Below are 12,378 nucleotides of genomic sequence, written 5' to 3' on the forward strand. Positions count from 1 at the left end.
GAAAAACACACCAAGACACATCACAATCAAATCGCAAAAAAAAATCACAATGATAAAGAGAAAATACTAAAAGCCGCTAGAGAAAAAAAGACATGTTACATACAGGGGAACAAGGATAAAGTTTTCCAATGAGTTCTCAATAAAAATAATGCAAGCTAGAAAATGGAATGGCATCTGAAAGTGGTGAGAGAACTTAGTTTTATTCTCTTTAAAATATAAAAATTTCCTAGCTTTATCCACTGAAAAGACCTAGAAGCAGTGACACCCCAAGATCCATAAGCACTCTAGTACCCTGCCTGTGGCCTCTGAGCGCTCTTTCTCAGTAAAGGGAACCTGGGACCCTGGGAAGAATGGTTGATTCCAAGTGTGGAGCAGCATGTACAAGATGAGATTGGGGCATCTTATTGTACAAACAAGGAAGCTAATAAGCTTTAATGGATATGTCAGAAGAACACCAGAGCCTGCTTCCAGGGGTTCCCACTGGCCACAGTTAGGACAGTTTGAACACCAAAAAGATGATTGCAATGGATTGAAGCACATCAGATACATAAAAATCTACGAGTTCATAATTATACAAAAAAAAAAAAAAACCTCCTAAGGCACTAACTTGTTTTTCTGTTGTTGTTGTTAAATAATAAGAAATATCAACCATTTGGTTTTACCTTTCCTGAATGAGCAGTATTTCACAATAAACAATAGAAGAAATTAATAAATGAGCAACAGATGATAAAATCGGAAAGTCAACATTTTGCAACCCCTCATGAAATAATGTATTTAGGCAAGAACTATTAGAAAATGCTAAAATTATTAGGTGAAAAGTTGATGGAGGATTTTGTAATGGAGAGATGTGAATCTCTCCATTACAAATGGAGAACATCTGAATCCACTGATCAGTATTTCCATTCCATTCCATTGTGTGCCTCCTGTTTGATTTATAAGTACATCATATTACATATGATGGATTCTAGCCCCTTCTCAATAACAAAACAAAAGCAAAAACTTTAGTCAACATCTAGATCTGACCCCACAGGGACTAGAGACACAAATGACGCCTCCAAAATGTAGGATATGCTACAAGGTAACCTGTTTTATTCACAAGTAGATGACATGGAAGAAACAGGGAAAAGGAAGAACTGTTATAGATTAAAAACAGAAACATATAATCAAACACAGACATAAAAGAAACATATCAACCAAGCGCAAAGTGCAGACCTTGTTTGGATCTTGACTTTCAAAGGGTATTTTTTTTAAGATTTGCGGACATTTTCAGATGGACTGAGATATTAAAGAATTTTTGTGATTTTTTTTTTTTAGGTGTGATAATGGTGTTCAGGTTGTATAAATTCTTTCTGTATCTGATAGATGTACAGGCTCAAGTATTCCCAGGTGAAATAATAAATTGTCTGGGATTACTCTAGCCACCTCCTCCTGCACAAAAAGTTGGGAGAAGGAAGAATAAATTAAACAAGTTGACAGCGTTCATTTTTGTTGAACTTTGCTGATGGGTACATGAAGGGTAGTCGTTAGATTACTCTTTCTATTTTTGCACATATTTTAATACTTCTAGAGTAGAAAGTTAAAAAAAAAAAGATCATGTGCTTAAGGACCTTCCATATATCTATAAGAGAGAGCCTCACTCAGATTATATGCAACATTGTCTTACAATTAAATACGATCCTAACAAGTTTGGTTTAAGTACCAGTTTTATGGGAGAAAATAGAATGATGCTAAAGGCAGTGTCCTTATAGAAATAAAAAGGCTTAACTGGTATTATGAGGTAACACTGAAAACTCTTACATGTCGACAAAAACTATGGAAGCATTAAGGGGCCACTTAGTGATTAAATGGAACCACTCTCCCTCAGTTTTCCTGCCAGAAGGCATTTCCTAAAAAGTGCATCCGTTGCAGAGCCCAGAACTGGTGGGCAAGGGGCTTTGGTGGCTCCTCCCTGGTTTCTCCCTCTCAAGGGCTGTAGTGTCAGTCCGCCAAAGCTCTCTTCTAAGGGATTGGTTTTGTTTAAAGGATTTGTGTGATGTATTCCCTGTGGTCTAGCACCACATTCCATTATGCATTGTGGTTTTTTATTGTTTTCCTTATCTTGATTTTCTTTTCTGTTTTTCTTTGACGTTTGCCCATTTTAATCCATGTTCATTTCTTGCTTGTGTCTGTGTCACGCTTGCTGTCTTTGCCTCCGTTGTTCCTAGGTTACAGTATAGCCAGGATATACCCAGTCACCTGGCCGATGAGCATGCGCTGATAGCCTCCTTTGTGGCCCGTCTGCAGCACTGTGCACGGTCAGTGGTAGAGCAGCAGCAGGCGGGTGGCCAAGGGCTGATCAAAGGGAGGGAGAGCTCTGTAACCTGGGGTTGCCAGCTGGAAAAAGCTCTGCATGTGGGGTTTTTCTTGAGAAGCTACCAGCTATGTTTGGCGGAGTTTAAATAATTGCTAAAGCACTGGCTTCTAAAAGAGAAGGAGCCTTGCCAAACCTAGGCACTTACCTAAAGATATAGTCAGAAATTCTTTAAAGTGGAGTTCCCTTCCTTTAGGTTACACTTAAAGAGTGTATAAACCTCAGAGAAATGTGCGGTCCCAAAGATGTGTATTCACAGAGGTATTTGATGCAAACTCTTACTGTTCATTCTTGCCTAAATAATGAAATCTTTCTGTCGACATTCAAAGTTTAGGATTGGTCAACACACTTTGTCTTATCTGGGGGCTTTGACACCATCACCTTGTTACATCTTTACATGTTGCATCTTCATCTGTTCCCCAAAACCTATCATTGTTGATTATTTAAACCAGTGATTTTCAACAGTGGTATTGGGTTATTGTCACCTGAGAGACTTTTACCAAACTATGTATACCTCTGTGTATTATAATAATTATATGTATTATAATAGACTCACATACCTCTTTCCCTGGAAACTACTGTTAATATGGGAATATGACTGATCCCTCAGTGGATTATGGTGGAAAAACATTTGATAACCACTATAACCACTAACTATAGCAAAGTTAACCCTTTAAAAGAGTTAATACCAAACAAAGTGCCATTACATTCAGGCCCAAAGCCACCTGCCCAGTCCATGCCCACACCTGCCACCATTCTGCAAGGAGAATGGCAGGTAAAGTTTAAATAATCCCCTTTACATAGCAGCAGAGTCTCTGTGCCAAACAACCTGAGATTCTTATTCTTAGAGAGAAAACTATAATTTTTATAAACTTAAACACATGAGAGAGGCTGGAACCTTAAATTTTGATCTTAGTTTTGCCCTTAACATGCCATGGCTTCATGGGAAGCTCTTATTCGCCATGATAACCGAAAAATAAATTAATAATCAACTTTAAAATATATATCCTTGGGGCTTCCCTGATGGTGCAGTGGTTAAGAATCCACCTGCCAGTGCAGGGGACATGGGTTTGAGCCCTGGTCCGGGAAGATCCCACATGCCGTGGAGCAACTAAGCCCGTGTGCCACAACTACTGAGCCTGTGCTCTAGAGCCCGCGAGCCACAACTACTGAAGCCCGTGCGCCTAGAGCCCGTGCTCTTCAAGAAGAGAAGCCACCGCAGTGAGAAGCCCACACACCGCAACGAAGAGTAGCCCCCGCTCGCCGCAACTAGAGAAACCCCGCGTGCAGCAACGAAGACCCAATACAGCCAAAAATAAATCAATTAAATTAATTAATTTAAAAAAATAATAATAAAATAAAATATATATCCTTGAAAAGGACTGTTTTAAGTATTATACTTCATAGCATTTCACATAGTTTTCCCAGTATGACCAAGTGGCGTTATTACTTTTAGGCGTTTACCTATCTCTAAAGCCTTAGACTGTTGGCTTCTCCTACCTCCCAACTATGTTTAATAGGCTTATTCTGTAGGAGGGATGCCTGATAATTGTGCATGGTATCACAGAGTGTCTCCTCATCCAGCAGATGATTTCTGAGCACTCTATCCCAGCCCCTTGGTCTCTAGGAAGAGAGTTTTCTTAACGCTGGCAGGACAGCTTATTTATTATCAGTAAGGGCAATTGTCCAAGTTATTAAAAATTTCCATGGTGAATATAGCAGCAGAATGTTAAACAGACACTACTAGCTGATAGCCCAGGAAGATTTATGCTAAGTTTAACTGAGATCCTCAAGTCTTATGGCTTAGGGATTAGGCTCCCTGAGCAAGAATTGGTGGCCAGGAGCCTTGGAAGAGCGTGAGGATTGGGTGAGTACTGCATCTCTTCTTGATTTATAGTCTAAAGAGCTGAGCTTCGTACTCCCTCAAAGAAGTCAGAAATTTCCTGGCTAACTAATTCTGAGAATGAAAATCAGCTCAGGCAAAAGAATAAGGAACCTTTCTAATTTCCCTCATAGTTTTCATTGACCATAAAACCTCTCATCAACATAAAGTTCTAGTTTCTGGCTTGAAAGCATAGCCAGTTAAAGCAATCATGTCATCCACACTCGGGTATGAATGACAGATAAAATTAACCTTCCTAGGGACATGGAATGTGGTGGAGAAGCAGGAGCTCTTCTGCACAGAGAAACCTATTGTGTCCCTTGCCAGAAAACAGAGGTCAGCCACTTTAAGTCCCACTTCTTAAGCTGCCGTTTCCTCCATAGTAGTTATCCACTTGTGTTGTTAAATGTTCATTTTGTTGTTATTTACAAGATAAAGATAGTCCTTTTATTTCAGACAAGCATCTTTAAGGCACAAATATTATAGTTCAGCCCTGACCTTGGGGTCTTGACCCTAAAGTATTAAAGTCAACTGATGGTAGCATGTTCTTATTACAAGATCATCTTTTGAGAAAATGGTTATATATGCTAGAGACTGACGTTTGCACACCTAAAATTATATAGTGTTGAGAAGTGTCATTGCCAGAAAGCAGTGACAGTGGCAGCACATTTTTTAAAAATCCATCCTAGGGCTTCCCTGGTGGCGCAGTGGTTGAGATTCCGCCTGCCAATGCGGGGGACATGGGTTCGTGCCCCGGTCCGGGAAGATCCCACATGCCGCGGAGCGGCTGGGCCTGTGAGCCATGGCTGCTGAGCCTGCGCGTCCGGAGCCTGTGCTCCGCAACGGGAGAGGCCACAGCAGTGAGAGGCCCGTGTACTGCAAAAAAAAAAAAAAAAAAAAAAATCCATCCTAGAGGAAAGACCAAGTTAAGCTTAAGAGTTAGCCACAGAGATAGAAATATAGGATGCTTAAAAAAAAAAAATCTAGGAAAAACACAGTTGATTTCATGCATGAAAAGTCCAGACAGGTTTCTATTGATTAAACTCCATCCTTCCCAGATTCCCCTCAGTAATTATAACAAGATTTGATGACTATTGAACTCATGTCTTTAATTTTTTTCACATTTCATATTTTGTCATACTGTTAAATTCCAGTCAGGGGTTTGTGGAACTCCAAGAACCTAGAGCCAAAGTAGAAGCAAGCCACGACAGCCATCTCTCATCACTTAGTCATCATTATTACTGTTGCCTTACAACATCTGTCAGACTTAAACAAAGAAGAATTACATAGCCACAGTCCTGATTAATCTAGGAGTGCCCTGATATAAATAAACAGCAGTTGACATCACATGCTAAATTAAAGATGTCAGTCATCATCAGCAAGAAGTTCCATGTGAGCAGCACATATGCACAGAGCTAGCCTCCTGCTCAAGAACCTTCTTTTATTCAGGTGAGGCACTTTCTGACGTCCCACCATACTGGATCTCTAAATTTTTAGAATGCTGGAACTCTTGTTAAGAGTAATGAACTAAATTAATTCACTCTAAAATGGGGCTCCAGTTGTAGAACAAGCATGGTAAAAGAAGAGAAAGAGGCACTGAAGGGGAACGTTTGACGGCATCTTCCCCAACTTTACCATATTGTAAGCCTGCCTTAGCTTAGGTTCCTCAGTTTTGCTCAGCCAGTGTTAAGGGTACTTTTCCTCAGCCCTCTGTTTTTCAAGATGCTTTAGTTTTCTTTCGGGCTTTTTGAATTCAAGACCTATATCTAAAAGTCATGAGGTTTTCTTAAAACAGTTGATGGGAAATCACTCCCTCAAGCTTTATAGATGCCCTGTCTTTTCTCAGCCCTTGCATTCAAAAAGAAGTGTCCCCTCTGAAGGTGTGAGAGCAACAGGGATATACTGCTGAAGAGAAATGTTATGCGTGGCCTCGTCATTTCTCTAAATCCTCTTTGTCTCAGAAGACCATTAGTATCTATGATTCAGGTCTCCATTTCTTTTGTTACCATTCTTTTTCACAAGTGTTTCTCCCATCTGTTCTTTCTGAGAGAGAAGCAAGAGTAGGGGATGTTTAATAGATACCTGTTGAATTTTTATCTCCTTGGCAGTGTCCTGGACAGTCCTAGCCGACTGGATGAGGAACACCGGCTTATAGCTCGCTATGCTGCCCGGCTGGCTGCAGAGGCAGGAAACATGGTGAGTAAATAGAGGATTCCAGTAGAGTAGCAGAAATTTGCATTACTTTATTTATTTATTTTAATAGATTTATTTATTTATTTATTGGCTGCGTTGGGTCTTCATTGCTGCGTGCAGGCTTTCTCAAGTTGTGGCGAGCAGGGGCTACTCTTCATTGCAGTGCATGGGCTTCTCATTGCAATGGCTTCTCTTGTTGCGGAGCACAGGCTCTAGACGTGCAGGCTTCAGTAGTTGTGGCACATGGGCTCAGTTGAAAAACTAAAAATAAAACTACCACGCGATCCAGCAATTCCACTCCTGGGTGTATATCTGGAAAAAATGAAAACACTAATTCGAAAAGATACATGCACCCCAGTGTTCATAGCAGCACTATTTACAATAAGCAAGCCATGGAAGCAACCCGAGTACCCATCAACAGATGATAGGATTAAGAAGATGTGAGAGATGTGCACGCACACGTGTGCGTGCATGCGCACACACACACACACACACACAGGAATATTACTCAGCCATACAAAAGAATGAAATATTGCCATTTGCGGGACTTCCCTGGTAGCGCAGTGGTTAAGAATCCGCCTGCCAATGCAGGGGACACAGGTTTGATCCATGGTCCAGGAAGATTCCACATGCCATGGAGCAACTAAGCCCACGCATCACGACCACTGAGCCCATGTGCCACAACTACTGAAGCCCGTGCGCCTAGAGCCTGTGCTCCGCAACAAGAGAAGCCTCCGCAATGAGAAGCCTGCGCACCACAACAAAGAGTAGCCCTTGCTCGCCACAACTAGAGAAAGGAAAGCCCACACGCAACAACAAAGACCCCATGCAGCCATAAATAAATAAGTAAATAAATAAATAAATAAATATATATTGCCATTTGCAGCAACATGCATGGACCTGGTGAATATTATGCTTAGTGAAATAAGTCAGACAGAGAAAGACAAATTCTATACAATATCACTTATATGTGGAATCTAAAAAGTGATACAAATCAATGTATATACAAAAACAGAAACAGTCTCACAGACATAGAAAACAAACTTGTGGTTACCAAAGGGGAGAAGGAGGCAGGGAGGGACATATTAGGGATATGGGGTTAACAGATACAAACTACTATACATAAAATAGATAAGCAACAAAGCTTTACTATATAGCGCAAGGAGTTATACCTATTATCTCGTAATAACCTGTAATGGAATATAATCTGCAAAAACCCTGAATCACTGTACTGTATACGTGAAACTAACACAATATTATAAATCAACTATACTTCAGTTTAAAGAGAAAAGAAGGAAGGAAAAATGCAAATTACCAATATCAGGAATGAAATAAGGGACATACTACAGATCCTATAAACATTATAGGGATGATAAGAATATTATGAACAACTTTTTGCCAGTAAGTTTGACAACCTAGCTGACGTAGACAAATTTCTTGAAAGATACAATTTAACAAAACTGACATAAGAATAAATAGAAAATCTAAATAGTCCTAAATCTGTTAAAGAAATTGAATTAATAATTAACTTCAAAAATTCTAAGCTCAGGGACTTCCCTGGTGGCACAGTGGTTAAGAATCTACCTGCCAATGAAGGGGACACGGGTTCGCGCCCTGGTCCGGGAAGATCCCACATGCCGTGGAGCAACTAAGCCCGTGTGCCACAGCTGCTGAGCCTGCGCTCTAAAGCCTGCAAGCCACAGATACTGAGCCCGTGTGCCACAACTACTGAAGCCTGCATGCCTAGAGCCCGTTCTGTGCAACAAGAGAAGCCTCCGCGATGAGAAGCCTGTGCACTGCAATGAAGAGTAGCCCCCACTCTCCGCAAGTAGAGAAAGATCGTGTGCAGCAACGAAGACCCAACGCAGCCATAAATGAATGAATAAATAAATAAATAAATAAATAAATAAATAATTCTAAGCTCAGATGGCTTAATTGTTGAATACCATCATATGTTTCAGGAAGAAATAACAATCATAACAATCTGGCACAAACTTTCAGAAAATAGAGAAAGAAGTCATTTTATCAGGCCACTATAACCTGATACCAAAATAATACAAGGGCATTACAAGAGAAGAAAGTTGATGGCCAAGTTCTATCATGAACACAGATGCAAAAATCCTTAACAAAATATTAGCAAATTGAATCCAGCAATATGTTAAAAGGACAATACTCCATGATCAAGTGAGGTTTATCCTAGGAATGCAAATTTATTTAACACATGAAAATCAGCCTATGTAATTCACCATATTAGCAATTTAAAGAAGAAAATTATAATATTTCAATAGATGCAGAAAAAGTTTGTCAAAATACAATGCCCATTTTTGATAAAACTTCTCAATACCATAGGAGTAGAAGAAACTCCTTTAACCTGGTAAAGAACACCTACAAAAACCCTATAGCTTATATGACACTTAAAGGTTAAATTTTGGAATATTTCCCCCTAGTATTGCAAACAAGTCATAGATGTCTACTTCCACCACCTCTATTCAAAATTGTCCTGGGGGTCCCAGTCAGTGCAGCATGACAAGAAAAAAGAGACATAAATATTGTAAAGGAAGATGTGAAACTGTCATTATTTGCAGATGACCTGATTCTATATAGGAAGTCCTAAGGAAAGTCCTACAAGAACACTACTAGAACAGATACATGACTTTATAGCAGTGTTGCAGCATACGAAGTCAGTATATAAAAATTGATTGTATTTCTATCTACTAGCGGTGAACAATTAAGAATTAAATTTAGGAAAAATAACATTTACTGTAACATTAAAAACCATCAAATACTTATGGATAAATTTAATGAAAGATGTTCAAGACTGAAAACTATAAAATATTGCTAAGAGAAATTAAAGAAAACCTAATAAATGGAGAGATATAGCCATATTCAAAAGATTCAGTATTAGTAAAATGGTACATTTTCCCTAATTGGTCTATAAATTCAGTACCAATCAAAATGCCAACTGATTTTCAAATATATTTAGAAAACCAAAACAGTTTTGGAAAAGAGCAAAGTTGGAGGATTCAACCCTACTTGACATCAAGTCTTACTCTAGGGACTTCCCTGGTGGTCCAGTAGTTAAGACTCCACACTCCCAATGCAGGGGGCCCGGGTTTGATCCCTGGTCAGGGAACTAGATCCCACATACTGTAACTAAGAGCCTGCTAGAAGAGCCCACATGCCACAACTAAAGATCCCACACGCCACAACTAAAGATCCCACGTGCCACAACTAAGACCCGGCGCAGCCAAATAAATATTTTTTTAAAAAAAGACTTACTGTAAAGGCACAGTAATCAGGAAAGTATGGTATTGGCAAAAGGATAGGCAAATCGTGCATAAAATATATGCACACATATAAGGTCAAGTGACTTTCAACAAGGCACAAAAGCAATTCAATTGGGAAAGGAAAAGCTTTTTAACAAATGCTGCTGGAGCAACTATTTATCTGTATGAAAAGAAAGGACAACTGTTTGTATGAAAATAAAGAACCTCTACCCCTACCTCACACCATACATAGAAACCAATTTGATATATATCATAAACTTTAAATGTAAAAGCTAAAACCATAAAGCTATTAAAAGAAAACAGAAAAATATCTTTATGACCTTGGGGCAGGCAAAGATTTCTTAGAGAGGTTATAAGAATCACAAACCATTAGGTCCAGTATTGTTCTGGAGTGAAATTAGACAGGACAGGCAGGCCAAGATCTCGCAGGACAATATTCTACAGTGTTAGTTTTAGAAATGTGTACTAATTTATGTTTACTTCTTCACAGGGAAAGAGAGTTATGAAAGCTGCCAATAGAGTTTTGCTTTGTTTCTCTCTCAAAACGTCATTTATTCCTTTGGGTTTGTTTAGTCTTCAAAATCTTTTCCTTGAGAATCTAATACTAAGGCATACATCTGACTCTAACATTCCAACTCTAAAGGTTAATGAAATGGAACAGAACAGGGGGAAAAAATGTCTGGGAAAAAGACTAGTTTTATTTAATTAGTTAAACCCTATACATGCCCTCAATCAGTCACAAATGTTTGTTATTTTAGAAATTAAAATTTATAAATAACATTAATTAAATTTTTTGAAATGGAATAACATTGTGGTGGATTTTTAAAATTAAGTACATGTAATACCATTATGTAGTCTTGTTGACTTTACTTAGTACTTTTTAAAATTTGTAAATAAAAGCTCCAAAGCCGTTTGACCCTGAAAAGTAGATCCTAGTACTCCTTTACTGCAAACAAGATAAATCTGTTTACACCTGATAGTTTCTGATGCCAGTTCTCTAATTCATGTGAAAATAATTGTTAGAATGGTCTTGAGACTAAATACTGATATGGCCCCTTTCATCTTATTTTCCTTAGTGTAGTTATCTTATAAATATTGGGTCTCTCAGGAAGGATTCTTCTTAACTAGATTTCTATTAAACAGAAGACTTCTAATCTGCTAATCTCTCACTGATACAAGTGCTTTGCATAAAGTGGGTGTAGTGCTCAAAAGAATTTATTTATAGCCTGCCAGATAGGCTTTGTATTGATTTTTTTTTTTTCTTTTCAAAAACCTTCTACAAGAAAGACCATTAAATCATTTTAGCAGCCGGCATTACACCCTGTGAAATGCTCCAGCGTCAGACCCTCACATCTCCCCAGGTGGCAGACATGGCCACTGAAACCTCTTCAGGCTGACCCTCAGATAGAAAAATTGTAGGTTGCTTAGATGAGCCAGGAGAGCTAATTTGTTTTCCTGAAGTGCCTAAATTCCATTTTAAAACAACAACAACAACTGGCTTCCCTGGCGGCGCACTGGTTGAGAGTCCAGCTGCCGATGCAGGGGACATGGGTTCGTGCCCTGGTCCGGGAAGATCCCACATGCCACGGAGAGGCTAGGCCCGTGAGCCATGGCCGCTGAGCCTGCGCGTCCAGAGCCTGTGCTCCGCAGCGGGAGAGGCCACAGCAGTGAGAGGCCCGCGTACCGCAAAACAACAACAACAACAACAGAAATACAGTGTGTGGCAAATCATGGTAATAGCAGCAAATCTTAAATTTCATCACAAACATCACTAGCATTAGATGTAGTCAGGTGGGTTTTGTTTATTAAAAAATTTTTTTTCTTTATGAAAAAATTAAAAACTCATTATGGAAAACTTGGAAGAAAGGTGAAAGGAAAGGGAAACCATTGTCCATTGTCATGCTACCTACATTTACACGTTTTTGAGATTTTTTTTTCACATAGCCCAGTCCCGGACTCCACAGCCTCATCATCGTGTCAGCTGCTCCACCCATGCACCATTCCAGAAATGTCCTTACGGCCTCTTAGAATTAAAGATCAAGAGTATTTTCATGTGGTCTTTTGCACACATTTAATGATTTAAAACCCCTATAAAATAGTCATTGTCAAACCTGGCTACATATTCTAATCTTTTGTGCAACACTTAAAATATATGTAGATTCTTGGCCTTGCCTCAGACCTACTGAATCAGGATCTCTGGGTTTAGTAGGGTCCATTGATTTTAGTTTAAAAAAAAAAAAAAGAAAACTTTCAGTCTTTTGATTTACAGCTAGCTTGGGAACCACTCTCCTAAAAAACATTACTGGGTTTTTGAGAGAGAGAGAGAGGTATTAATAATCCATAGCCCTCCAGTTAGTCTAAGCGAGGTTGAGGTGACGGGAAGGCTGCCCTTGGGATGCGGTGAAAGTCTGGTTGACATCAGGCACGTCTCTGTGGAACTCATCCTGCCAAGTTCATCCAGATGGGAAACTTCCAGTCTCTCTTTTGGAGGCTCCAGAAATGCATACCAGCAGATTACAGTTTGCTGACTATGTTGGCTCTCCTTGGTTTTATATTTGCCCAGTTTTGCTCAGTGGGGTCTTGTTCCTTATCCTGTATTTTTCAGATGTGTCTCTATCTCATTAAAGATGATGGAGCTCTGTGAGATTACCTAAACCTAAGAGAAT

General features: G+C 39.3%; 1 protein-coding gene across 6 annotated transcripts in view; it reads left to right on the plus strand.

The window, feature by feature from the left end:
- The window catches only part of DTNB (dystrobrevin beta), a 243,996-nt gene that overhangs the window by 184,144 nt on the left and 47,474 nt on the right, over positions 1-12,378 (plus strand). For 4 of the 6 annotated variants that reach the window (XM_060026983.1, XM_060026981.1, XM_060026982.2 and 1 more), the window contains exons 11-12: positions 2,205-2,294; positions 6,341-6,428. In XM_060026983.1, coding sequence (XP_059882966.1) covers positions 2,205-2,294; positions 6,341-6,428 — 178 coding nt within the window. The remainder of the gene's footprint in view (positions 1-2,204; positions 2,295-6,340; positions 6,429-12,378) is intronic. The other 2 variants (XM_060026978.1, XM_060026979.1) reach the window with 1 other exon arrangement.

This window comes from Delphinus delphis, chromosome 12 (assembly GCF_949987515.2).
Source record: "Delphinus delphis chromosome 12, mDelDel1.2, whole genome shotgun sequence".
In the NCBI taxonomy this organism is placed as follows: domain Eukaryota; kingdom Metazoa; phylum Chordata; class Mammalia; order Artiodactyla; family Delphinidae; genus Delphinus; species Delphinus delphis.